General features: G+C 42.2%; 1 protein-coding gene across 8 annotated transcripts in view; it reads right to left on the bottom strand.

Moving 5' to 3' along the window:
• The window catches only part of LOC126531831 (rho guanine nucleotide exchange factor 11-like), a 251,734-nt gene extending 225,310 nt beyond the window's left edge, over nucleotides 1–26,424 (bottom strand). For 2 of the 8 annotated variants that reach the window (XM_050179572.3, XM_050179576.3), the window contains exons 1-3: nucleotides 26,277–26,424; nucleotides 12,232–12,330; nucleotides 7,439–7,518 (exon numbers count right to left, since the gene is read on the bottom strand). In XM_050179572.3, coding sequence (XP_050035529.2) covers nucleotides 7,439–7,518; nucleotides 12,232–12,330; nucleotides 26,277–26,305 — 208 coding nt within the window. In that variant the 5' untranslated portion in view covers nucleotides 26,306–26,424. Of the gene's footprint in view, nucleotides 1–7,438; nucleotides 7,519–12,231; nucleotides 12,331–16,876; nucleotides 16,984–26,276 lie in introns of those variants that run through there. The other 6 variants (XM_050179569.3, XM_050179573.3, XM_050179571.3 and 3 more) reach the window with 5 other exon arrangements.
• Between the last annotated feature and the right edge of the window lie 233 nt (nucleotides 26,425–26,657).

Below are 26,657 nucleotides of genomic sequence, written 5' to 3'. Positions count from 1 at the left end.
TAGATGGTGGACAGGATCTAGGATCTTTAGTGCGCTCGGAGCGGCAGAGTTATATAAGATGGCACCATAGTCCAATCGTGATCGAATTAGGCTCTTATAAACATTCATCAGACACTTCCTGTCGCTACCCCATGTTGAGTGGGATAAAATTTTAAGTAAGCTCATTGTCCTTAGAGACATTTTTCTTTAAAATATTTAATGTGCTGTATAAAAGTAAGCTTGGAGTCAAGTACAATACCTAAAAATTTGTGTTCTTTGTTGATAGGTATTTGATGTCCACACAGTTGAACAAGGATCTGGAACCAGGCCTCTCTTTCTAGTAAAAAGAACACAAGAACTTTTGTGGAGGTTGATTTTAAATCCGTTTTTGTCTGCCCACTTGGAAACCTTGTTCAAGCCCTGCTGTACCTGTCTCTTGCACACTGTGAGGTTGCAGGATTTGAAGCCAATTTGTATATTGTCTTCGTATACGGAATAAAAGATGGCCGGTGGCAGTGAAGCACGTAGTGTGTTCATCTTAACGATAAAGAGAGTGCAGCTGAGCACGCCTCCCTGGTGTACACCAGTTTCCTGCGTAAAAGGACGTGACAGTGCATTATCGACTTTTACACGGAAGGTACGATTTGACAAATAGCTTTCAATAGTGTTCAGCATATTTCCACGGATGCCCATTGCCGACAAGTCTCGCAAGATCCCGTAACGCCATGCTGTGTCATACACCTTCTCCATGTTGGGGAATATTGATAGGAAAAACTTTATGAACAAATGCATCGCAGATATTTCCTTCAATGCGCACAAGATGATCAGTTGTCGATCGTCCTTCTCTGAAGCCACACTGATTGGGATCAAGCATATTGGTGAGTTCAGGGAAATGTATGAGTCTGCGAATAACCATTTTTTCGAAAAGCTTACAGAGACAATTTGTAAGAGCTATCGGGCGGTAACTTGCCGCCAAGGATGAAGGCAGAAGAAGTGACGGTTGAGGAGGCTGGTGAGGCTTGGGAAACTACTGTTGAAAGAAAACAAAAGGCAGAGGAGTGCGAGAGGTGCGAGCAGGAAGAAGTAGAGAGGCACAAGAGGTGCGAGCGTGAAGCAGTAGACAGGCGAGAGCGCAAAGCAGTGGAGAGGCGAGAAAGGCACAAGCGAGAAGCAGTAGAGTACGAGAGGCGCGAGCAAGAGGCAGCGCAACGACATGCTCTTAGGATGGCAGAACTTGAGCACAAAAGTCAGATACTCAGATGGCAGATAGCTCGACACCAGCTCTACACTTTCGAGGCAGACGACGATGTGGTTAATTTCCTCGATGATTTCGAAAGTGTGTGTGAGAAAAAGGGTGTCAGCCGGGACTTGTGGACCGAGAGATTACCAGCACTAATCCCATTGGGTATCGCTAAGTGCTTCATAAACTGCTTGTCCGAGGAGAAAGCACGAAAAACATCCTCCAACTATGAAAAACATCCTCCAACTTCCACCACTTTCTGCTAGTCGCAAATGCTCTCGCCTGGCTTTGTTTCATAAAATATACTTCCATAATTCATATCTGCGCGATAATCTTATTTCATCCCCAACCTACATTTCTCCTCGCATTGATCATCATCACAAAGTTGGAGTTTTGCAGTGTCACACTAGAGCCTGTCACGAGTCTTTTCTTCCTAGGACGTGTCAAGAATGGAACCACCTTCCCGCCGAGTTGATTGCAATTGAAGACCAAGCACAATTTCGTACGGCCATAATCAACACCATCGCTTCGGGCTTCACATGTGTATGACTACATCACTTGCTGCCTTCTTTGCTTTCTTTGTTATGTAACTTTTTTTTTTTTACCCCACTCCCCTCTGTAATACCTTGTGGTCTTGAGGGTATAATAAATGAAATGAAATGAAATGAAATGAGACTCCAATAGGGCTAAGAAGGCTTTGTTCAGACACTTCAGTCTGGAATTTCGCGCCGAGTTCCAAGGCCAAAAAGAGAGAGTGGCAGAATTCGCAGAGGATAGCTGCATGCGACAAAGTTTCCGCAGTGCGCCGCGACAGAGAGAAGCAAGAAAGCGCGACGTGATGCCAGGAAGCCAAAGGTTAACAAGTCTGTCCGTAGGAATGTTAAATCGGAGACTTCAAATTCCCAGGGCACGCATCAGGCGAAAGAGGGCGACGCACCTCAAGCAGAGCAAATCAGCACGAAGGCCGCAATTTTGGCCAGCCTGCAAGAGTAAGTCAGCTATGGCTCTTCAAATGGGTCGGAGCAAACACTGACGGAGCGAGGAGAACCCTTCTCCGATATGGGAGCTTTCAGGGCAAAAACACCAGAGGAGACTCAGACTGATAGGCGCATCCCCTATTGAGCAGCAGTCAGAGGACCAAGGAACGATTCCCGAGGCAGCTGCATGCAGTCACGAGTATAACGTGTTAGTAGCCGGAAACGGGGAGAAGGCGGTAGAGAGCAGTGGTTTTCCCACACAATAAATGGAGGATCCGTTAGGTTGTAAGGAGGTGGCAAGTACGGCCAGCCATCAGGAATATGTCACCTATGGCTGTTTGGATGAGTCGGAACAGATGGCGAAGAGAAGGCGTAGGCACAGGAGGAGAAAGGCGAACGCGGTCGAGGCGTCTAGAATCAAACGTGCAAAGCGCCAAGGCAACAGAGGCAAAGACGTGAAAGTCCGGATCCAGCCAAAGACTGTGAAAAAGCAAAGGATGGCAAAGCTTAGGAGTTTGCAGAGATCGGGAGACAGCATGAAGCACGTCGCGAAAAAGAGTTTCGCGAAGATTCAGGCAAAGCAACTGTGAAGCAGTTGCAACGCCTGAACGTAGCAACAACAGTGAAGCACAATAAGAACAACAGGTTTACTGACTATCGTATAGGTGTAGTTTATAAAATTCCCCTTAGCTGTGGCCAGTTCTACGTAGGGCAAACGGGACAGTGTATCAATCAGAGGCTAATGGAACATAAAAGGTCGTTAACCGGTGGATCGCCTTCTAATTTTTCCCTACATTGCCAAGATTGTAACTGCACGCCAGTCAGATGAATGCGCGATATTGTACAGACATAAGAATGAAGATACGCGTCTTATGGTAGAGACATGGCATATCTATAATGGTGGAAGTGCATGCGTGAGTCAGCCTACGATTACTTTACATAAGGAAGAGATTAAGTGCCTTAACAGTTATCTCTTACGTAGACTGGCACATGTACATGACTGACACGTGGTGATACCATTCCTGAGCTTGCACAGATGAGTTTTGTGTCTTCTTTCTTTTTTCGCCTCAGTGCTCCCTTCAGTTGATAGTCGGCGTTTATGTTGTCCACTTCTCTACTCTTGTGTCCTGTCTGCATGCCTCACCTCTTTTTTTGCATTGGGCGTAGCAACCGTCGCTTAAACGCATGGAGGGCATCTCGTTGTAAGCAGAGGGACAAAGGGAAGCATCCTGCAGGCTGCTACAAGAACTGGTCAATCGCGAGGGCAGAAAAAGACAACTGCATAGCACATAAGGGGAAAATGGGCACACGTGTCTGTGAATGTACCCCTCTCCTAGTACACAAAGGCTCACATTCTAAAGTCGTAGCTATGAGGTGTGTCAGGCAAATGAACGAGTTTTGCCTTCTTCACAACCACACTTTGTGAGAACCCCAGAAGACGCAACCCTCTCGAGCTCGTCTGAAGGGACTTGTTAAGGCCTTAAAAAGAAATCAGGAAGAAGCATTGCAAATTGTTTTGTTCTTTTGTATTCATTTCGTAGGAGATTAGTTGCACGCTGAAGGTTTGGCAAGGTGTAAGGTATACCACAATCTTTTTTTTTAGGTTACTAGCCTTTTCGACTCAGGTTAATTCCGTAGTTTGACGTGGAAAATGTACGTGACGACACGTGCAGAACTGCAAGGCAGACAGGTTCAGTGTTGCAAACAGTTTGGAAGGTCACGCGCAAGTTGATAAGTTATGTTTGATTTGGCAGGAGTGCTTTTGGAGGCACGTTTTGTAGATTAATATTTGCGACATTATTATTTTAGAACATTTAAGTTTGAGGAACTTTTGTTAGACAGAAGGCATCGTTGGTCTCTTATGCTCGTGGTATGGCAGATTTTTTTTTTAGTTAATTTGATTACTTCCATGCAAACGTGACAGCTGAACACTGGAGAAGGAAAGTGTCAGTGTTTTAGTTTCTTTTCTTACGCGGAGGTGAAGGCTGAAGATAAAGAGCCTCAATGTAAGTTTAGTTGCGACTTGTTTTGAATAATCTGCAGAATTTTTTTCTTTGAAGTTTTGTTACTATTGGTTGGATTTGGCGATTTATTCTAATCATGCTGCATCGTATTAGCATCATTAGGAAACGCACTAGAAGAAAAGTGGAATAAGTGCAGCCTTCTGAGCCAATTTAGGAACGTGAGAAGGTTTTCAGATGATTTGCCCTCATGTTGATTTTGCAATTTGCAGTTATGTAATGATCATGTAGCTATTTGGTGCTAAGTGTTACGGACATGAAGTAATTAAGGCCAGTTCTCTCTTCGCCTTCCTGACCTGAGGAAGCTCTAATTCACGATTACTTAGCTTGATTACGTAAACCCATTTATGTCTATTTGAGAGGACACATAATTTGAAGTTTCTGGGTACTTGTCCAAATCAATGTGACCCTTGTGTTTCAGGGTCTTCTTTTCAGTAAGGGGTTGTCAGATTTTTTTTTAATTCGTACAGCCTGGCAAGGAGAGTGGCGTGCATGTGGCGCCTGAGGCATTATGTGTGGCTAGCCACCATAAAACACTGGGTGTTGTATTTGATGAGCACCTTCGATGGACTGAGCACACTAATTACGTATCCCTAAGGTTATCTAAAGCTGTTGGAGCACTTTCCCGGTGTCGTGGCATTCTTCCAGTGCACATTAAAAAACAGATACATGTTTGTTTCATTATTTCAATCACACATTGCATATTGTCATCTTGTTTGGGACACGGCATCACTGACTAACATGAATCGAATTGTGAGCCTGCAAAAGAAAGCGATTCGTGTCATTGCAGACGAAGAGTACTGCGCACCTCCAAACCACTTTTTATTCGGTTAAAAATTCTGCCCATCAGTGTTATGCTACCACACATTATTGTTTCTTTATTCACCACAAAAACCAAGTTTCGTACTAACTTCCTCATCAGAATATCAGCGCTCAAGGAACGTGTACCGGCAGCCAACACTCGACAATTAGAAAAGTGGTGTCTTCCCAAAACTCAAACGAATTACGGTCAACAAATGTTAAAGTATATAATACCTTACACCCTGAACAATAATACAACCTTGATTGATGACCCCGCAATAAATAAACGTGCTTTAATTGAATACTTTTTAAACAGTATAGCTTAATCGGCAACAGATTTATATCATGCAGCTTACATTCGGCGTTGTGCGTTCTCTTGTGTGGATTAGTGTGGAATGATTTTGCAGGCATTGTCTAATTTCCCTTTTCTTTTCTCGCTCTCCATTTTTGTAACAGTTCATTCTTCATAAAATATTTAACTTGAAGTTATACATGTGTGCACTTGAATGGTGTGTGGCCATGTATAGGCCATGTACGCGTGTATATGTAAATGTATATGTAGGTGTACATTTATGTATATGTAGGGGCGTATGCGCGCCACTTCTACGGGTGTTTGCGTGTGTACGTGTGAATATAACATGTCAGTGTACAATATTGGTTTGTTATTGGTGTATGTATATGTAAATATTTTTTTTTTCTCGTTCTTCACAGCTTGGTGCGAACAGTTTCTTTCTTGCTTTTTTTTTTTCTTCTAGTATGGGTGTACGACATACACTGCTGTTTTGCCGCTGTTGCCACTGCCTGTAGGGCCTCAGGCCTCGTCAAGCAGCTCAATAAGCAGCTTTTTGTCTGGGGTCCATTTTTCCTTTCCTTGAGGAAAATAAAACTGATTCTGATTCTGACAATGGTCGCTCCTTGGAGCTTGTCTCCTTGCAGTTATGCAGTTCAGTCAGAGCCCACCTACCAAGAGGTCTTGGGCCAAAGATTGTCATTCTCAGAAGCTGCAGCTGCGAACAATGCAGGCATCAAGCCAGCCGAGCTGCATTGAACAACTCGACCTCCCAATGCACCAAATGGTGGCGGGGGTGCTGTTGTGCCCGGCGGCCCTTCAGAACTGGGAATGCCACCCCTGAGACATGCAGTTGTCACGTTTCACGCTACGATTCTTCACACCTGTCAGCAGCCCAAATTGGCCAGTCTGTGCCGGAGTGAAGGTCCGTGCAAGGCTACACTTCTTGTCAACTATCAGCCGCACAAACTGGCATGACCACGCCGGGGATCGGAGTCAGCATGCGTTCCCCCTACTTTCCCTGTTTGTGCCCAGTGATGTGCATGCATTTCCGACCGGGCTCCCTTCGGAGAAGGCCAACCAGTTCACCGATACCATCGGCTCACTGACGCTGGGATTGGTCTCCTGATGCCGGATTGGTGGAAGCCATGAACAATGACGATGCAGGCATAAAAAGTAGGTCCAGATGGCTGTGGGAGGAGGGGGATGCGCGGAAACAGTGTGACTCGGACATGCTAAGACACTACCATAGTTTGCTCTGATAGTTGGAGCCGTTTTGTAATCTCAACCATGTACCTTTTTAAATATGTCTATTTTTTTCTTCATTTTCTTAAACATTGCTCGGGACCCTTTCTCCCGGCACCTGACGCCGCACCATCTATGGAAATTTCTTTGGCCGCACGGACCCTCGACTTCGCAACAGTGGTAGCCAGCGGTGAGATTGACCTCACGGAACTTGGGACGTGCTGACTTCGCAACAGTGCACAGGCAACACAAGTCTGCTTGGTATACAAAACCCTGCACAAGTTGCTAGTCATGAACGTTGTATGGTAATTTAGTGTTTAGCATGTCCAGTTACCGACTGCACATTGCTGCAGGGGCAAGAGTTTAATCGTGATGATGGTGGTGGGCAAAGTTTTTTCTTTGCTGTGCAGCGAGAATGAAGCAGAGGATGAGGAGCTGGTCTCACATTGACACAGGGGTGGCAGCAACATGAGGACGGCATAATGGAAAGGAGGAACGAAAACAGCAAACCCAGTTTCAAGCTCTCAAATGCCAACGTAAAAAAAATAAGAAAGGCAATGACACCAACCACAAGATGCAAAAGTAAGCACAATGTCGGCAGCTGTACAACACTTCAATGACCAGCATTACCAAGCATGTAGGTCATGACAAGGACTGGCCGATCCTTGGGGCCAACCAGAGCTCATACTGTTCAATGTGGTTAAGACTACACTATGTATGACTTTGAAAAGGGAGGAATCAGTAGAGTCTAAGTGTTGCTCTCGTCTCAACTTCACTTTCTGTCTCATTCTGCTGCACTACCCTTACTGTGTTGACACTGAGCGACATTGGTTCCTTCCAGCTGCTTGGGAAAAGCAGAAAGTATCGCTCCTGTAGCATCCCTCACCTTGGGTATCGTATCCATCAGCAGTATGGGGCAGCTCCTCCCTTTTTGGCAGTACATCACCCTTGCTGAAGCTGCCCAGCCTGCACACCAGAGGCACATCTTTAGCAAAGCCACGTTGTAACCACTTAAGCGTTAAAGAAGTACTGAAAAAATTTTCATGTTTTGTCTTTTGCTTTTTATGCATAATTATGGTGTGAAGTCTCAATTCCTCAAGAGCACCATGAGTAATTAATTGCATTACCTTTTGTTCAACCCATTCTAAAAGTGTGCCAAATGCATTTGTGGCTTCACATCACCCAAAGTATATGTGGCAGTCGCCTGGTATCGCAGACAATTCAAGAGCACACTAATGTGGTACAGTGGTTGAAGGCCATACAATGTCACTGAGACCTGCCAAATCAGCCCTTCCAATTGCATGCTTCTCTTGGAAATCCAGAGGAACCCGCTCTCCCCTCTAGTCCTGTTAAGAGGAAGCTTTAGCTCGGGCCCAACTCCGACGCGGCCTATTGAAATACATGTAAAACGCAAAAACGTTTTCCCGAGATAACCCCTGGATTATTTTTAATGAAATTTATTGCATTTTAGAGAGAAAGCTAAACTCTAGTCACTGTTGGAAGTGTGATTTCAATTTAGGGCCTCAATTTCGTTAAAAGAATATTCGAAAATTTGAAAGTTCTAAAGATATAGAAACACAAAGTTTATAAATTAATAGCTCTGCATCAAGAACAGATAGCGCGGTTCTGTAAACAGCATTCATTAGATCATTCAAAGCGGACAAATTCGATATGTCAATTGATATGTTACGTGAATTTGTTACGTTGTGTACAACAGTTCTGCAAAAGCTGTATTTCCGTATTACTGAGCTTTTTTTAGATTCATGTGTAACATATCCATTTTGTCCGCTTTAGATGTACTATTACATTCAATTCACAGAATTTTGATATCATTTGTGATTGTTGTGTTACAGAGTTGTAAATTTCATAGTTTTGTTTTCTGAAAATTTTCTATTTTTGGCATTTCTTAATAAAAAAATTGACGACCTAAGTAAAAAATCGAAACCAACAGCCACTAGATTTGAAGTTGTTCTTTTAAATGCAACAAACCTCGTCAAACTTGGTGCAGTGGTTGCCAAGAAAAATGAATTTTCCTCTTACATGTATTCAGACAGGAGCAGCCGAGCTAAGGCTTCCTCTTAAGTGTGGAATGGACTCAGCTTCAAGCAGTGCAGTCATAGTGTGCATTTGTGCGCATCAGTGGTTGTCGAACACATCAGGTCTCAGCTACAAGAATAGGCTCCTTATGAATTGGTCACACTAAAAGGTAACAATTATTTGTTGCTCTCTCAGGGAACTGATGCTCCATAGTGTAATTACTGGGTTGACAGCTACCCCCAAAAAAATAACAAAAAACAAACATTTTCTTTTGTTTCTCACCAACAGAAAAATTGCAACAAGAGTGACAAACTCTGTACTGGACAGAACTTTCAGATCATTGTAAGCCTACTCAGGCTTGTTTTCAGTTTCTGGAGCCTGCTTGTATTCTTGTGTTTCCTGGTATTGGAATTTGAAGCATACTCTCAACTTTGGGAACCATGTCACTTTTTCAAGCAGCAAGCAACACATACTCATTTTAATGTCCCACCAGAAACAGTGCGAGGGTGACTGAGAAGATATTTCCATTTTTGCTTAGCCAAAGGTACTATGCTAAATTACAGCCATGAGTTTTTCATCCCTTTTAATCAATGTATTCAGCAGCTACAGCCCCATTCCGAACTACATCATTGGATGTAATAATGCAATGGACTGCCGAATTCCTGGACAAACCAGTTAGATTAAATATCTGACTCATTTACAGCTAATCTTAAATGTGCAGTACAGCTACCTGTGTTGTTGTAAGGCTTGATAGGCCAGCTTCATCTGGCCACTCTGGATTTCAAGCTGACTATGACCACTTTTCACAGTGGTAAACACTCATGCATGAATGCCTAAGCTACACAACACACCAACCAAAAACAATATCACCACCACCAAGGCCTTCTTTATTTCACACAGCTCTATGCCAGGCTCTTCACAAAGCAGCGTGCTTAGACAAGCACATACCCTTTCCAGTAAATAAAGCTCAAGCATCCATGAGTGCATCTCGAGTGCCATGCTTCATACAAGCACTGTCACAATAGGAAAAAGTCTATACATCCGCTTACAGTGCACAAAGGAAAAAGCACTAAAAATCAAAAGCAGATGATTCGTGCAATGCGCACCAGAACCACAGATGGCCATGCACTCTGTGAACTGCCGCTTTGCAGCACCAATGCCACCATCCACCTCAGCTTCACACACACAGCGCATCACTTCACACACACAGCACATGCCACCTACACAGCATTGCCATGGCTATTCTTTCCAAACAAATGAAGTTGGGAGCTTTTCTTAAATATTTCTTTTTCTGAAGTCTTCATCCACATTTCCATAACAGATTCAGATTCTGCAGTAGATCCTAAACAGTTTTCTATACTATACCAGCATCTAATTTTCTTTTTCACTATACAAACAATGTGATGCTCAACATCAGAAGTTCTCATGTACTGTCTACAATGAAAGATTAGGAAGGTAGGGATGTTAACCTCCAAGGGAGTGAATCACACCTTTCTGAAATATGTGTAACCATAAAGTTCACTCACAATGGCAAAATGGTGGTGGACAAGATTGCCTGTAGTCCCCATCAACCTTACCGAAAGTCATCTACTTAAGCTTAACATGAATTACGACGACTTAGTAAAAGAAGAAACTAAATTTAAAAGAATTGAACAAGGATTGTTCATTTAAAATCACAAACATAGCACAACAAAGTGTTGCTGATTATGACAGATGTAATATTTAATGTTGAAATAAAATGGTCGGTCATAACATGCCTGCTAAGGGATAGGTCATGTACCATCAGCAAAGCTTTAACGATATCATGCGAGCAGGACAAGAGCGGGATGTATGCACTCCTGAAAGGAAGAAGAGCACAGCAGATGATGCTTGCACTGGAGTGCTTTATGCACCTATATGTAATATCGCTGATCTCGCTGCTTGTCGCCATTAGAAGGCACTGATACAGTGTGTGGTCAACATTCGCATGATACTGTTACAGATATGGCTGATTGCGCCTGATATGGGCTGCTAAACATAGTGCAAGCCTAACTGTGGTTATGAAATGCAACATGCAGTATTTAAAATCTAAAAGATATTTTCGATGAAAGGTGATTAACAAAACACAAAGAAAATATTACCATGTCACTATGACTAGAATGGGGGACAGTGTGCAGTTTTTAATATTACAGAAAAACACTTGCTGGTGAAATGCCCAACTTTCAACAGTTGCCAGTGTGTCCTGCTAAGCAAGTTCTAGCAATTTACTCATGCTCAAACTGCTCTGAATAATTACTTATCAGAAGGTTGTGCTTCAACTCGATATAGGGCTCATGAAGCTGTGCTGGAATTCTTGTCAACCACAGGGCTAGGCTCCTGTCTGTAATGCTTGTAGTCTGCATGTAATCTGATGCATCATCGTGTGCCTTCTTTCTGCCTCCCTCCCTCTTTTTTTATCTGCTTTTAGAGCAGGTGGGGAGTCGTGTCCCTTTTAGGAGACAATTGCTAGCCTGCTTTTCTTTCTCTCTTTTTGGTGTTTGCATGGTTAATAATAATAATATTGCACTACACTAGCTATATGCATTGGATATGAAGGGATTGCACATCCACCAATGTAAAATACTCTTCCAAGTTTGAAGCTGCAAGCAGTTTGTTCTGTCATGTAATGTGTGGATTAGTGAGCTACTATATAAAGTGGCCAAGGAATAAGCATGTCCATTTTTTTTTGCATTCCAATGTTAACTATGTAAGCCTAAATAACATAAATGGGGTGGATTTCTTAGCACATAAAATTAGTACAGATGAGGAAGAGTTGCTCAGCTAGAAGTATATGAATGGTGTCAAGAGTACATGCAAAATCATGGCCAGTTCTGTCTAGAACTTTGATAAAATGGAGATATTTAAACAAAACTAGACAACATAAACACAGAAGATACAGGGCAATGTGAGACAAGTTAGGCCTGCATATTAATATGCATGCACTACCAATTAAACAAACTATATATGCACATTCAAGTTGCGGTCCTTACACGTATGTTAATGGGCAAGTCTCATTAAACGTTTTCATCGTAAATGATGATAACACTGCCAACCAATGTACCTAAGGATAGGTATGCCTTGACACTCTGTGGTGCATTCTAGTAGACAAATATTATGAAGCAAGGTAATGAATACATTACCACCTCAAGCACTATTCAGAAAAGTCACCAAAGCAAACACTCAAACGTGGTTGGCAAGAGCTTTCGCATAGCTTAAAGGTATATTCATGTAGGCCAATGAAGCAGTACCACATTGTTTACTTTCGGTACAAAGTGATGTGCGTGATGTGCTGTTCCTGACACTAAAATCACATATCACAGAGGCATGATCTTTAAACATGCAAGACAATTAGTAAGAAGCAACAAAGAACTGCCTGCTGTGTCAGTAACCATATGTGCACCAAAGCTAATATGGCTTAGCAGAGCTTACAAGCGTGTTAAGAAGCTGAATGTGAGGTTAGCAACTGTTACACAGTGTAAAGCATGCATCTGCCATTAGTGCCATTTACATTTGAGCAGTAGCATGCAAATAATGACTGAAGTGCTACAGCAACCTCATTATTTACTGCCAATGAACAGGCGCGCACACATAAATACAAGGCAGCAAAGGGGAGGCGGTCCTTACCGCACTGCATCTGTGCGCACAGGGCGTCCAGCTATCGATTTGTTTTTTGCACGTGTGCGAGTGCCTGAGTTGTGCCTGTGAGTGGACCGGGTGTGGCACCTAGACAAAACACAAGCGCGAGCGGTCACACAGTAAACTGCCACAACGCTGCTGTTTGACATTCACGTCCCACCCAGTTCGAGCTGTCATGCAGGACAACATGCTCAGGGCTGATGAATGTATGTGCCACATGACACAGAACAGACACTTTGACAGCCAAAGTGGACGCAAAACTCATTTAGGCATAAACACACCAATTTGGAAGCTGCTTGCAATAAGCACAGTCAAGATCACTTGAGAAGGTGCTGAAAGCTGCTCGTTAATACAAGGCATTTCATAAGCTTGGGAGAGAACAACACTAGTATAGAAGAGCTGTTACATGGCAGATGAAAGAAAGTAAACAGGAATTAGTCAAGTAAGAAGCATGGTAGAGACAGCGGAATCTCAGGTCTCACCTTTTTTGTTCAGAGTAATGTGAAAGTCAGTTTCAATCTTGGAATGTGATATTGAACTCATGAACACATTTCTATGTTTTCCCCCCAAAGTTTTCCTGCCAAAGAACGGATTTGGTGCCCTAAAACAGTTGCCCTGCACAATGTCAAAAGAAAATGCTGGGCCATCCAGGGTTGATTGAGGCGTGGTCTTTTGATTCTTTGTCCATTTCTCTTAATTTTCCTGGCCATGCTATTTTCATGACATTCGTGACACAGTAAAATGAATCTGTGCATTCTAAAGCATTTCCAGAACTGCTGTGAAACATGTCGCTGTTGCAGGCACCAGATTTAACTGAAGCATTCAAAAGTGAAATCAAATTACATAACCCTGTTAAGATCACTGCATGTTGTCAGATTCTACATTACAGCTCATTTTAGTTGTTTGTACAAAATGTCTGAAAAAAAAAAAAATTATGGTGCTTGTACCGTTTAGAACGTTTCATACTTACCAAACTTAATTACTGACTCTGTGCCTTTCTTTCTGCATGACGGCTCACTGCTGTACTCACGGAAAGTGAACATCACCAGCCATGTATCCAGATATTCATTCATTGCTATGCAGATAGAAGATAATTATTGCCTTAAAGCTTTTTTATTAGTGATTAATGCAATCTGACTAGTGGCTACTATATACTACAGATACGCTAGTATTGAGTTGTGTAGACATAATATATGACAAAGGGTCTATTGTCCCAAGATAATTCCACTAAGCCCCTGTAAGCAAAATTGCTGTAGTTACATCCTGCTTTGAATATTATAAACCTTAGCACAAAGTAGACAGATGGAGGAGAAAAACTATCTTATGTACGTGTCTCAAATTTGTGTCAATTTTGCCCTATGGTTCACAATATGATGGTTTACCAGTGCACCTAAACTGTCACAATTTGCATAATGCCCCAAAACTTTAGTGGTGGGGTCTTGGCAAAGTTTAGGTCACTAAGCCCTCTTTGGTATGCATGCTAAGTAAACCAGCATTCCTGCATTCTTGCATTCTATCCCCACAGGGTACTTGTGCTATGTTCTTTTTTTTTTTCTGGAAGTGAAAGGTTGACCTTACACAACATTATTTCTACAGCTTACATAAGAAGACTGGTGTTTGCTTTGGAAGTGCATGTTCCTTGATCTTACTAACCAATTTAGCAAGCAACATTTCCAAATTTAAAAAAAGAGAGAAAAAGCAATACAAAATTTAATCCTCTCACTTTGGCCCTTCATTTCATCTTTTCCGCTAAGGTACCATATGATATATTTTTCGTTGCAACCATCCTTACTTTTCCCATGGTGATTTCATGCAGAAACACACAAAGCAACAGTACGCCATGTGGCTCAAGGCACTGCACAACCTGCTGTGGAACTTCAGCTAAAGTGCAGCAGACAGCAGGTGCACAACTCATGTGTGGTGCCCATGGGCAAAGGTGGCAATGCCCTGTGTTGAATCACCTGGACGTTTATGCAACATGTACGCTGGCATATAAGCTAATAAGAATACGGCTGCATTTTACATCCCTCCCCCCTTTGTGTGTGACATCATAAGCAGCTGACAGTTACTTGTACTATTTCTCCCACTTAAACATGCAAATACATGAGCATTTGCTCCAACTATTTTATATGTAGGCTGTAAGCATACAAACCAGATTGAAATGGATGCTAAAGAGAAAAATATGTTTATCTGTATTATTAAAATGCACTTCTACAAGACCAAAAGATCCACTCTTACTACAATATGATCAGGCTTGATACGCTAGAAAAGATGCAAAAACAAAAGACAGGTGGTGACTATACTGTATTCCAAAGGGGCTGGACTCGGCCACTTTTGAGAATTTTCACTGCACCACAACGGCCCAAATAGGAAAAAAAGAAAGTACTTTAATGTTCACGACGTCACACTGATGTATTAGAAGTGGAGTTTCTGCAAAAAATTGAAGTTTTTCCTTCTTTTTCCTTTATGGTAATTGACCTCTTACCACAAGATTAACAAAAATAGTGTTTCGAAAGAAATTTGCCAAAACCGATTCAGCGTTTCTCTTTAGCACCCCACACTGAACTAAAACTGATAACTTCCCTGCAGTGTAAACTGCACAGCCCATTAAAGATTGTGTTGGAGCAAGTTGGAAATGGCAGCATTTACTACTAACTCATCTGTATGAATTAATTTGCTTCAGTAAAAATCCATGCAAGAGGAAAAGCATCCAAGGTAGCCTCACACTACATTCTTTGAAATGTAGTGAACTCAAAAGGTTCTGCAGTAGAAATGACAGGTGGAAAAGCTAGTACAGGTTCATACTTGAAATGTTAATTGCAACACATGGACGAATGAAACGAAAGTCTTGTTCATGTTTAGCCATGGTGTTTACTATGTTGGCATCTTCAAATTTCTTGATTTTCCCAACTGTTTTTATGAAGATTCCTTGGCAGTCTATGACACTAGAGGTTCAAGCACAATGAAAACAATGGCAGGTTATAGCTTGCAAAGTTACTATGCCAGCCCATTATTTTCGACAACTAATACCGGTAAGCTACAAGTCAGTTGAAGTGCACTTTCAGATTTAACTAAACCATGTGTATCATGGTACTCCAACCACCCTGCCAGCCTCACACTAGCAAAACCAGCATAAGACACTCATTTGTGAATCACGTAGGTTCCAGTGGAAGTTTCATTGCCCTCTGGTGGCATATCACCAGCTTTGCCATAAATACTGCAGGTACTAATTTCCCCAATTCAGTATAATTGGGGTGTAAATTATGTTTTCCCTGAACTTTCCAGAAAAGGCAAATCCCCTAAATATTCCAGATTTCCCAGGTTGTCCCAGATGGTAGACACACTGGTTTAGATGCACCATACAGGAAAATGAGACAGGCGGGACACAGTGCACACAGCGCTGTATGCTTAATTATGCATGACCAACATGCCCAACTTTTCACCTTTCTGTTTATGTTCTGTGCGCTTTCTCTTAGTCTATCTGTGTTGTTTCACACTGCACATGTCAAGCAGCTCACATTTCAGATACTGCAGTGCTGGCACACAAAAATGATGTATGACGTGTTAAAGTAAGCATTCCTTAAGTGTTGTTTCAGAAAATACATTACATAGAGATGTGCACGAGTATGTGTACGCATGTAAACATGTGCGCTCATATGTGTGCATACCTCGTGTCTTCTGGCTCCCTTTGATTTTCATACTTAAAGGGTGGCTAAATTAATGTTGCCCACTCTCACACATTAAGCATTTTGTGCAATTTGACAAAAATTATTGACAGTAAATAAATATACACAGCAGTAGTCTACATTAGGTTCCAAATTGGACAAAATGAATATCCATGCACTGTGTCAGCCAATGAGTACTAATTCTGTTTGATTTTTCGATCTGACATTATACATTAAACATTTTTTAATGTTACTACTATCACGCTGGTTATTGCCCTTCCACCGAAAATGTTGTTTATAATTTACCCATGCATATAAAGTTGACAACTAAAAGGGCAGCAGTTTGCAAACAGTTTATTGTAATGCTACAGCTCATATATATATATCTGATATATTTCCCATGTTACCACTTAAAAAATTATGGGGTTTAACGTGCCAAAACCACTTTCTGATTATGAGGCACGCCGTAGTGGAGGACTCCGGAAATTTTGACCACCTGGGGTTCTTTAACGTGCACCTAAATCTAAGTACACGGGTGTTTTCGCATTCCGCCCCCATCGAAATGCGGCCGCCGTGGCCGGGATTCGATCCCGCGACCTCGTGCTCAACAGCCCAACACCATAGCCACTGAGCAACCACGGCGAGTAATGTTACCACTTCAGCTTGCATGATTTACCCTCCTTAGAATCCACACAATTAATCCAGGCTGCGAGGTCAGTACAAACTCTACGACATGCAAGGGAGACCAAGTTTTTCGTACCAAGGTAAAGCAGTGGAGCACAATTATCATAGACAGTTATACTAAGATATGCAAGCAGCTTGCATCGACAAATCCGGAAAATGAAAAGCTAATAAACGCACCTTATTTGCAACATTCAAACCAACAAGTGTCAGTACTGGTGTGAGCACATCAGCTCTGAAAGCTTGGCCAACTCCAGTCACAGGAAAGTATAGCCCACAATGTTTACCTGAGCCTGTCCATAGTTACTGGCGCCATAGAGCCTCATGTCAACCGCGCCAAGATAACTTCAAGCCTCATGTCCAATCATTTTGTTCATCTGCAGTGTACCTGTGGAGTGACTATTCATGAGAGTAGAAGTTACTGAAGGTTCTCACATAGCCAGCAATTAAATACATTGAGTAAAAGTAAAGAGTAACAGTTGTGTAAAAAAGTAATGAACAGACTTGGAATAAGCCATCGTACAAGGAAAGGTGCCGGTAAATATACAAACATCTTTTGCTTAGACAAAGCCTGCAAAATTTATATCACACAACAGGCGAATGAGTGAACAGCTCATTCCCATTCCAAGCATGCTAGTATTGTTCCGTACTGGCTAGTAATTGTTTTAATTTCCCTTTTATTGCAATACTTAACTATGCACAGTCACCATTTAATGCTATTAGCTTCATGCCCAACCCTCACACCAGGTGTTGTAATTTCCTCCTTATTTTGGAATATAAAACCGATGAAGCCAGGTCAAATAAAAGATAGCTACCTAACATCATGTTACTTTGTTACATTTATGTGATTATTGCCACTAGGTGCTTCACAATCTTTTTTTTCTGAGTCTCATATGATCTTGTATTTCCAGACTTATGATTCCACTCTTGCAGTACAATGCCTCACTTGCCCCTGGACAAAGTGCAAGTGGAACACCACATGTGTAGTGGTATCAAAATTCAGCAATGGAACAATTAGACTAACAGTGCTGCAACAATAACAAGACTTACTTCATCAGGGTCAATAAAGCAGATGCTACATAATTCTAAAAGTTCAAAATGCTTTTTGTGCCATTGTAAGATTCAGGGTCACAAGTGTTTGCAGTGCAAACATTAGGCTACTTTCTCGAATGAGGTGTAGATTCAGAGCTAAAGCCTCTGGAGGTTACTGTGCAGGGCAGTCTTGAGCAAACATACCTCTCGCTCACTTTAAAAGCACAGCTTCTGCTTGAACTAGCAGCACATGGCAGCCAAGGCTAACATCAAACTTCACTTCCAGGAGTTGAATAATAATGTGTCATTAGTCCAATTGTTTTTTGAGGAGTGAACATGTGCAGATCACAAAGAGAAAAAAATTTTTTTTAATAGATAAACAAAATGACCATAAACTTAAGCTTTTAAAATCACTTGGTATAAATAAATTATTTTCTGTGCTAAGCTGACAGCCTTGACTATTCTGACTGGAATGTTTGCAGGAGCAGCCGAACTTTAAATGAAACTGGTTTGGCATTTCATTCAGCAAGCTGGTGCACAACCAAAAAGTTGTGGTGCATTGTAGTTACACTTTTAAGCAAAATCTAAGCTCAAAACATAAAAGAAATAACTTTTTTTTTCTTTATGCCCTTTTACTTGTCGCAAAAAGCTCGAGTTGAGATAATGTGGTGATTCCATTGCATTTTTACATTCCTGTCAGATTCGCTGACAGGAGAGCATTCCGACATCATACTTGTGGTGCTGGTGGGGGAGGAGGGGTTGGAGGAGTGGGTGTTGTTGTTCTTGGCAAACTTTAAGCTTTCGTGGTTGTGGGGAGGGAGGGTAGTGAAGGAAGGAGTGTTGAATTCTTCTTGGCTATGTAAGGGTGGTAGGCTGGGCACAGTCCGAGAAGGCTAATTGCTATTTTTTGGCTGTGCTTAAACAGTGAACATAAACTGACGGCAGGTTTCCTTTGGAACGGTTTAACTTGTTTCTGGTGTTTTGTATGTACCACGACTCCAACAACAGTCGTTTTTGTTGGTTGGTCTTGGTTGTTAGAAATTCGGTTTCTTCAAAGGCAATGTTTGATCCGCATCTTCTGAGAGTCCACCTGAAAGTCATAATTAACCCAACCAGACAGGCAATTCTGTCAAACTATTTAGCTTCAAAGGTGATGGATGCATAGTTGGGTGACTACATAATAGCACTGGCTTAAACATACCACACAAGTGCTACCTACTATACCTCCAGGAGACTCAAACTATCTTAATAAAGCCAGAAGACATATTTCAAGAGAGGCTTCATTCCTGTGCAGTGGCCTAACATGGTTTGCCATGTACTCTTGGTTTCAAGTCAATGGACAAACATCATTAATAAACTAGACAACCATCATTTATTTTTTATGGATTATATTCGTGTCCTTTTTTTGCTGAAATTCACAGGTAACCTTCGCAGATAATACTATGAATTTTGCATATATGACACTATGTAATCTCACCAGAGCATCGGATAAAAAAATACCGCTACGAACAATCTAATCTACATGCAATTCTCATGGCTACAAAAAGAAGGTTATGACAAAATGATATGATTCAGTTTAAATAGCAGTTAACAGACATGCTGACAGAAGCCACTACAATACAAAACCGAAAAATATACAGCAGAAGTATTTAGGACATTTCTAAAAGCTTTCCACTAACATTTTCAATGCTCATGATTTGAAGCTGAAAACATGAACACACTGGTATGTTGTGGATATGAGTTCACAAATATGGAACTGAAAGTACTGAAATACAAATACAAGTCCTTTTCACAGAAGCATGTCCATAATTTGACCCCGAGAAGACTTCTTCAAACATTTAAGCAAAGGACTTGTGGTTTCAAAGCCAATAACAAGCAAGCAAACAAATGCCAAATGCAGAAATATGGTTTCAGTCAGCACGGTCATAGAAAATATACACACATGCCCACAGCACACACCACTGTTGCAAACCAAGATGCAAATGCCAAGCAGCCTTTCAGATTATGTATTTGTGCGTTCTGAATACAATTAGTAATGCATGTCTTGCGAATCTATCTCAACTTTTCTAAATAAAAGTACAATTGACAGAGATCCAAGCGAGAGGCTCACAGCAAGATGTAGGTTTGTAGCAATGAACTGCAACTGATCAAGCGATGCCTCAGGCTTGAACCACATTTAGACAAGCTGCCTCATCGAAACGTTAGCTCCAGCCCGAGGCATTCCTCATTCAAGCACTGTTGATTACCATGTTATAGAAGCATAATGAGCTAGGGGCAGCCCCTCGCTCCTAGGCAGGTAGCTTTGATAAGGCTTGTGGTCAACACTTCATGCAAATGTCGATAAACATCTCCATAAAATGGTGTTATGCACAGCAGTGTCACATGCTCTCTGTTACGTGCAAGTCATCTCAACTGCATGTGCAACTGAGAGTTGCAAAACTAGTAAAAGGGGATCATCACTAAATTTTGCCCAAAATATTTATTCAGAACTCGCATCTTTGTGGGCTGTCTAAATAATGTTTCATGGACGCAGCACTTTTTTTGCAGCAGGACCTGGTCAACCTAATTGTTTATGTGCAGCGCCCTATTTCAAGGTGACCTGCAGCTCAAAGGCACGTGGAAGCTTCTGTAACAAGCAAACCAGGCAGGCACTGTCAAGGATGAAGCAAGAGGCAAAATATACCAAAGAGGCAAGATATGTACCAATACATAATTTATCATACTTAAAACATAACATTCCATGCTGAAAAGAAAAAAAAAAGATGAGAACTAAGACATATATCAAGGCCACAAAGCATTTACATTTGAAGCAGCTAGCACAGTTCCTACAGGATTACCTACATTAAGCAATCTTGTTCAAATATATCAAATCTGTTCCTGCTTTGCAAATACTTTACCTGAAGCTTCCATGGAGCTTTAGATCTTTACTGGATTTCTAGCATTTTTTGACAGATTTTTTGCTAGAATCTTGGCATCTATCGTCACTTTTTAGACCAAAATAACAGGATGCAAACTAAAGTTTTGGTATTTAGGCAGTGGAAACTGCCAAGACATTATATCTACAACACCACTGGCCTATCCTTTAATCCATGTATGCCTAAACTTTGACAAACTAAAGATCCTAAAATATTTTTGGATAAAAAGCCTTCAAAGGCTTTAGAATGCAGTATTAGCAGTTTCTTGACAGAAATTTCTGTTGTAACTGTCAATTTCGAGGCATCCTACATATAGGACACTAGGTGAATGCAGTACTGATCAAGTGTAATAAAATATAAAACCTTTTGTACGAACTCTCCTGCAGAATTTCTTAATGTGTGGTGGTTTCCTTAGGGCAGTGGGAATAAAGTTTGTCCTGCAGAGTCACAATGTGGTTGAATGGGCCAAGTCAAATTTCTGTTTTCAACAAATACTGTAGGCACTTTCGATGCAGTGACTTATGACCATAAGCTTTCTGTGCTAGGCTCATTTGAAATGTGTGCAACTCAGCTTCATCAGTTTCACCGAGCACAACTGGAAGGTATCGCTGACAAAAAAATTAAAAAGCAAAAGCAAGTAAAGCAGAATACCACTTCTTGCCTGTATGAGAGGGCAGTATATTGCAATATGTTGGTCAAGTAACTCCATGTTACCCATGCTAGCATTATATCCGGTGATTATAAAAAGTTCAGATGTTTTACCATGGCATTTGAATTGCTTTCTCTTGAGCGCCTCATAACCAGTAGGTTGTGTTCCACATCATGAGCATTATAAACGACTGAAACAGTTTTATAGCACTTAGAGTGAGACAATTACCTGAGACTCACAATCAACTCTATAATCGAAAACTGGCAGCCATACTTTGAAAATTACTTGAATGAATAAAGTTTCAATAGTACTGTATCAGTCTCGGAAAGGCACACCAAAGAGAAGAGCGCCTGGAAGCACTTCACCTTATCCCTTGTAAGCACCGATTCTTCTGCTGTGCATAGTAGTTTGTCATATATACAAGAAACGTGGCCACTTCATCAGTGAAAGATTTTCAAATGTATGTATTGCAGTCAAGGTTGCTCCTTCATTAATTGGATGGCCACAGAACTGGATGCTAGAAAACCATGTTCAAGACTGCAATTGCGCTTCCTTTCTATAAAATTTTGAACATTATGCTGGTGGTTCAGTGATAACCTTGACATCATCACTGCATTGCAAAGCTTTGCCTACTCCTTCAGCCAGAAAAGTGCCATCCAGCAAAAGGTTCATGCTGGTGGCATACTGATAACTTATTTCCTCATCAGTTACAGCTACAGCATGATTTCAGGTGGAAGAATACAGACGGACGACTGCACCTCATTACGAGTGTCAGTTTGATTCAAAATTGCCTTTAGCCTTAGTGGACCTTTGTATGTGATAGCTTGAGCAAAGGATTTCTACTCTCCCAAGAAAAAGGAACAAAAGAGTTTGTGACACAAATTCTTGGTGACATCAGTCTATTTGGTAGTGTCTGACACACCCATTACAATTAGCCTTCAGAACCACACCTAATCTGCCCACATATAGGACACCACCTTTTGAAATGTTGAGACAAAGTTTTAAATACACATCACAGATATCTCATCGTATAGGAAATTCGTCACTTATGGACAGGTAATCACAATCTCAGCAACAACAAATTATTTTTGCATCAATTTCATTATGTTTTTCTGGAGGAGATGGCACCCTTCTCTATGGCTGCATGCACAGAATGTTGAACCTTTTGCCACAAGGTCTAGATATACGCTTACCAAAATTTACACAAGCAATATTTATCACCTCGCGATACAGGTAGTGGCCTCAAGTTTTTCTAGAAGGAATGTGTGTAGTAACAGGAAACAAAAGTCAGAGCAGTACATGTAGGACACTAGGCCTACATGGTTAACCACATATATGCAACATGAGATTCGAATCAGGAACTGTCAGAGTGTGTTATCACAGCAGCAATAGCAAGCTGCCAATGTGCGCACAAGCAAATTACTCTTTCCACAGATTGCAAAATTCAAATGGCTGATAATGCATCAGAGGCTAAGCTACACCTTCTGTCTTGGGCAGAATGGTGGAACATCCAACAAACGTTAAGGAGGAATGACATACAACACAAGTTTTAAGTAATTAATATTTAATTCTGTGTTTGTACTTGACAAAACCACAATTACAAGGCACGCCAGGGGACTCGGGATTAATTTTGACCATCTAGGGTTCCTTAATGTGCACGGTACTAGGACGTTCTTGCATTTTGCCCCCATCGAAATGCAGCTGCCAGGATTTGATCCTGCCACCTCGTGCATAGCAGCGCCACGCCGAAGCCACTACTCCAACATGGCGGGTGACACATACCATAGGTCTGGTGCAGTGCACTCTTTCTTGATGTTTGTATAACATTCCACAATACTGCCAACCAAAATGACATGGGAGTTATCACAATAAGGACTTGACAACCACTGCTGGTGTCGTGTTGACAGGAATCAAACATATGATGCCATAGTAGTATGCCAGTGACAAAACAAAAGAAGTGTGAATGACTGCCAATGCCAAAATGCCTATGTTAATGACTCAGAAAGATTTTTTTTTTAATTTATGGAGGCTGCAGAAGCTAAATATCAGCTGCATGGCTGCCAGGGTACAGGCATAAGAACAGCCACAGTCAAAAGCAGAGGTTAACAGTGTCAATGAGGAGTGAGCGAGAATTCCTCCATAAACCAACTAACTTCAAACGTGCTTCATTCACAAGTGATACGAAGGTAATTCAAAAATTTATCTACTCACACTAAGGGCATCTTGCAAGACAAATGGATTAAGGACTCGAGAATAGCTCAGAAATTGGCAACTGCAGGTTCAGTTTCAATAAACCTTCGTGCAAAGGCAAGCTGACAGCAGCAAGCATGCCAGTCAGTTCTTATCTACATGTCATCGATCCCAAGAAGGCATCTGTGAATGATCTAGATTCCAACAGATGTGCCATTTCTATGAAGTCCTGACCTGGCTCTCTTTGATCATTTCCTGTTGAAGTTTTCCAAACAAACCCAAATTGCCAAGTGACGAAAACGTCAAGGATGCTGTGATGGCCTTGTCTGATAAACAACAGAATTTCTTACAAAGGGGCTAAAGTCACTGCAGAGAAATGTTGTGAAAACTGTTTTTCTATACAACCGAGGTAGATAATTTATTGAGTACCACTCGCACCTCTAAATATGTATGCAGTGAAAGTGAGCCACTGGTTTCTGTCAGATGTATTTCGCTAGTGGCCTGTTAATTCCAACCATAAACATGTTTTCTGACCACCTTGTTGGCTTTAGAAACTGTAGAAAGCTTTCCAGAGCTACACTAGGAAACAGGATACATGGATCCCAATTGCACTGTCGGTGTGGATACTTTCAAGAGCCATCCCACTTAAACATTTCTGGATAATGCAAAACATTATGCTACCACATGTAAATGGCATAAAGTCAAAGTGCTTGAGGGATACTTATGAACGCTATTGGCATTATTATTTTTCCTGACGTATGCAAGTTTGTGGCAGTCAGTGCAAAACAACTCAACAGGTGGATGACAATGTTGACCAAGTGGCATAAGTTAATAGTTATACCATAAATAAGTTTGCTCATTTGAACATACTACTGCAGATCATAAGAGCAGAATTGTTGGGGCTGATGTACTACTAAGCAGAACAAGTATTTCTAAATTTCATTGCCATTTATTTTTCAAGAACATCCGCGTACCGTATCATGTAGTGATTCAAATTAGAAAAACTGCCCTCAGAAGAACCAGAACTAATCCTTGACCGGCTTGATTAGTTAATTGTGTGTGATAGTGAATGGGTCCATTAGTAGCATAAGAAGGTGCCCTATTAGTTCCATTTCTGCTTTTTACAATGTAGAAATGGTTTCGCATATAAGACACCACACATAGCAATTCTTTTCATTTTACCTAGTGCTAAGGGCCATAAAAACTGCTTAATGTAATGAAACTGAACAGTACTAGGCAAATACCCCAATATTTTTCAGCTACAGCCTGGCAAAACAAAGGGTAAGCAGTTTCTCACTTGATCAACTAAGCATACTGAACTTTATCTAGTACTTTGCTAATTCCTTTTCCCTCTAAACAACTACTATTCTTACTACTACTACTACTCTTACTACTGCTGCTGTTAGCCCTTAAGTCATTCTTAAATACGCCGCGATCATGTCCAAACAGATCAATGTCAGACATTTATGTTGGCCCTCATGCCAATACCTTTACTGTGAACATGAAGAAGCTCTGTTCACCATGAGCATCTAGTTGCCTAATAATACTCTCTTACATTGCAAGCGACGCTTGCATGAAACTAGGCAAACCAGAGAAATTCTTCCAATAATAAAAAACATGCGAAAAGTTCACTTTGAATTCCGCACTAGGCAACATCAACAAATTACTCTCCCTTGCTGTCGCTGCCAAACATCTTGAAAAAACGCATTACAAAGTAATTAAACCCCTGATTGTCTAACTGTGCACCGGCGAAGCGTGCTTCGAGTCATGCCAGAAAACATCAGCAGTTCTTGTATTGCCAACAGTATAAAGAACAGGTGTATGCGAATTCACTGTTAGCAACAGTATATTTAAGCAAACGTGTCTTCGACCATGGCTGCCACGCACACGCAGCCATCGGACAGAAACGACGCTCTACGGGCCACGGATGCAGGGCAATGCAATACACACTGCCGCAAGTCATCCGTCGTGCACAACCGTCGCGGGCGCTTTCCACTACTGCCGATTCGCTGATCGGTTGACCCAGCCACAGCACACTGCCCGTTCAACAAGGACAGATTAACCAGTCCGTACAGACACGCCCCTGTAGAGTGAACGGAGCGCGGAAAGCCCGCGACAGGAATCGGGGCGCAGTCCTTCCGTTTCGCTCCGCGCCCGGAGCCTCGAGCGTAGGCCGAATTCCGCGTTAGCAGCCGAGAAGCCGCTGGGATCTCCATTCAAAGCTGGCATAACAAGGGTCGCTACAGCGCCCACATCAACCCCTCGGGCAACGCGACGGGGCCCCTCGGGAGTCCCGTACACGGGTCGCGGCCCCAGTACCTCTCGCCGACCTCCGGGTCGTGGGCGAGGGAGCTCGGTGAGAGGAAGCCCGTGGTCCTGAATTGCTGCCGCGTGTCAAGAGCGGCATTGCTTCAAGATGCCGTGCTCGCCGTCGACGCGCTGACCGACTCGAAAGCGGACCTCAGTGGTTAGGCCTAACCCGCTAACGTACAGAGCTCCGGGACTCGGATCAGATGGCTTCTGTACGATGCCTGGCGTATGCCAACTCGTTCACAGGCCGTACAAATGCTTTAACTCCTTGCATCTTGCGCAGAACGCGGTTCGCGGCGAGGAAAGGACGTGGATAGACACACCCTAAAGTCCGTCCGTGCGTCTCCGAACGGTTGCTATGTCCGGGCTGATTGCGATAACCTTTCGTCTCAACGCTCGCTTGAGATTCGAACAGATGACTCGCGTAAGTGTATTCCACGATGCAATTCGGCGATTTGCGACAGCTGTCATCGCTCAGTATCGCAGACATCTCCGTCGACCCCCAGCGATCGGATCCGAGGGCAAAGCAACACACCAGCGTTTTTTTACTGCTGACAGCAGAACATTATATGAAATATGACACTGGCTTACCTGTCGTGCAGGCCGGGGGATATATCCATTATTCCAAGTATCAAGGGTAATCACATAATCCCACTGCACTCAAGTCGTACATAAAAACAAACTTTCCATAAACAACCAATGCACAAGCCATCAAGACTAATATGGCTGACGGGCGATGCACGGAATGCACGCCGGGAAATCATTGTCACTGGACAGATGAAGTCAGCTCAACCTGAACCAATGCCTCCTTTACTAGATGCCTGCCGCGTTGTCCGGTAGCTCGGTTCCGGGCCCTTTCCCTTTTCTCTTCTCCGCGAAAAGGCAACGAGCGCCTCTCATGGCGAACGCCTGCAACTTGCAATCCTGTGCTGCGGCCTCTGAGATTAACGTGGCATCTGTCAACGTCTCGGA

This window comes from Dermacentor andersoni, chromosome 5 (genome assembly GCF_023375885.2).
Source record: "Dermacentor andersoni chromosome 5, qqDerAnde1_hic_scaffold, whole genome shotgun sequence".
Classification (NCBI taxonomy): Eukaryota; Metazoa; Arthropoda; class Arachnida; order Ixodida; family Ixodidae; genus Dermacentor; species Dermacentor andersoni.
Note: the sequence above shows the minus strand (reverse complement) of the source record. Positions and strands in the feature narration are given on the sequence as shown.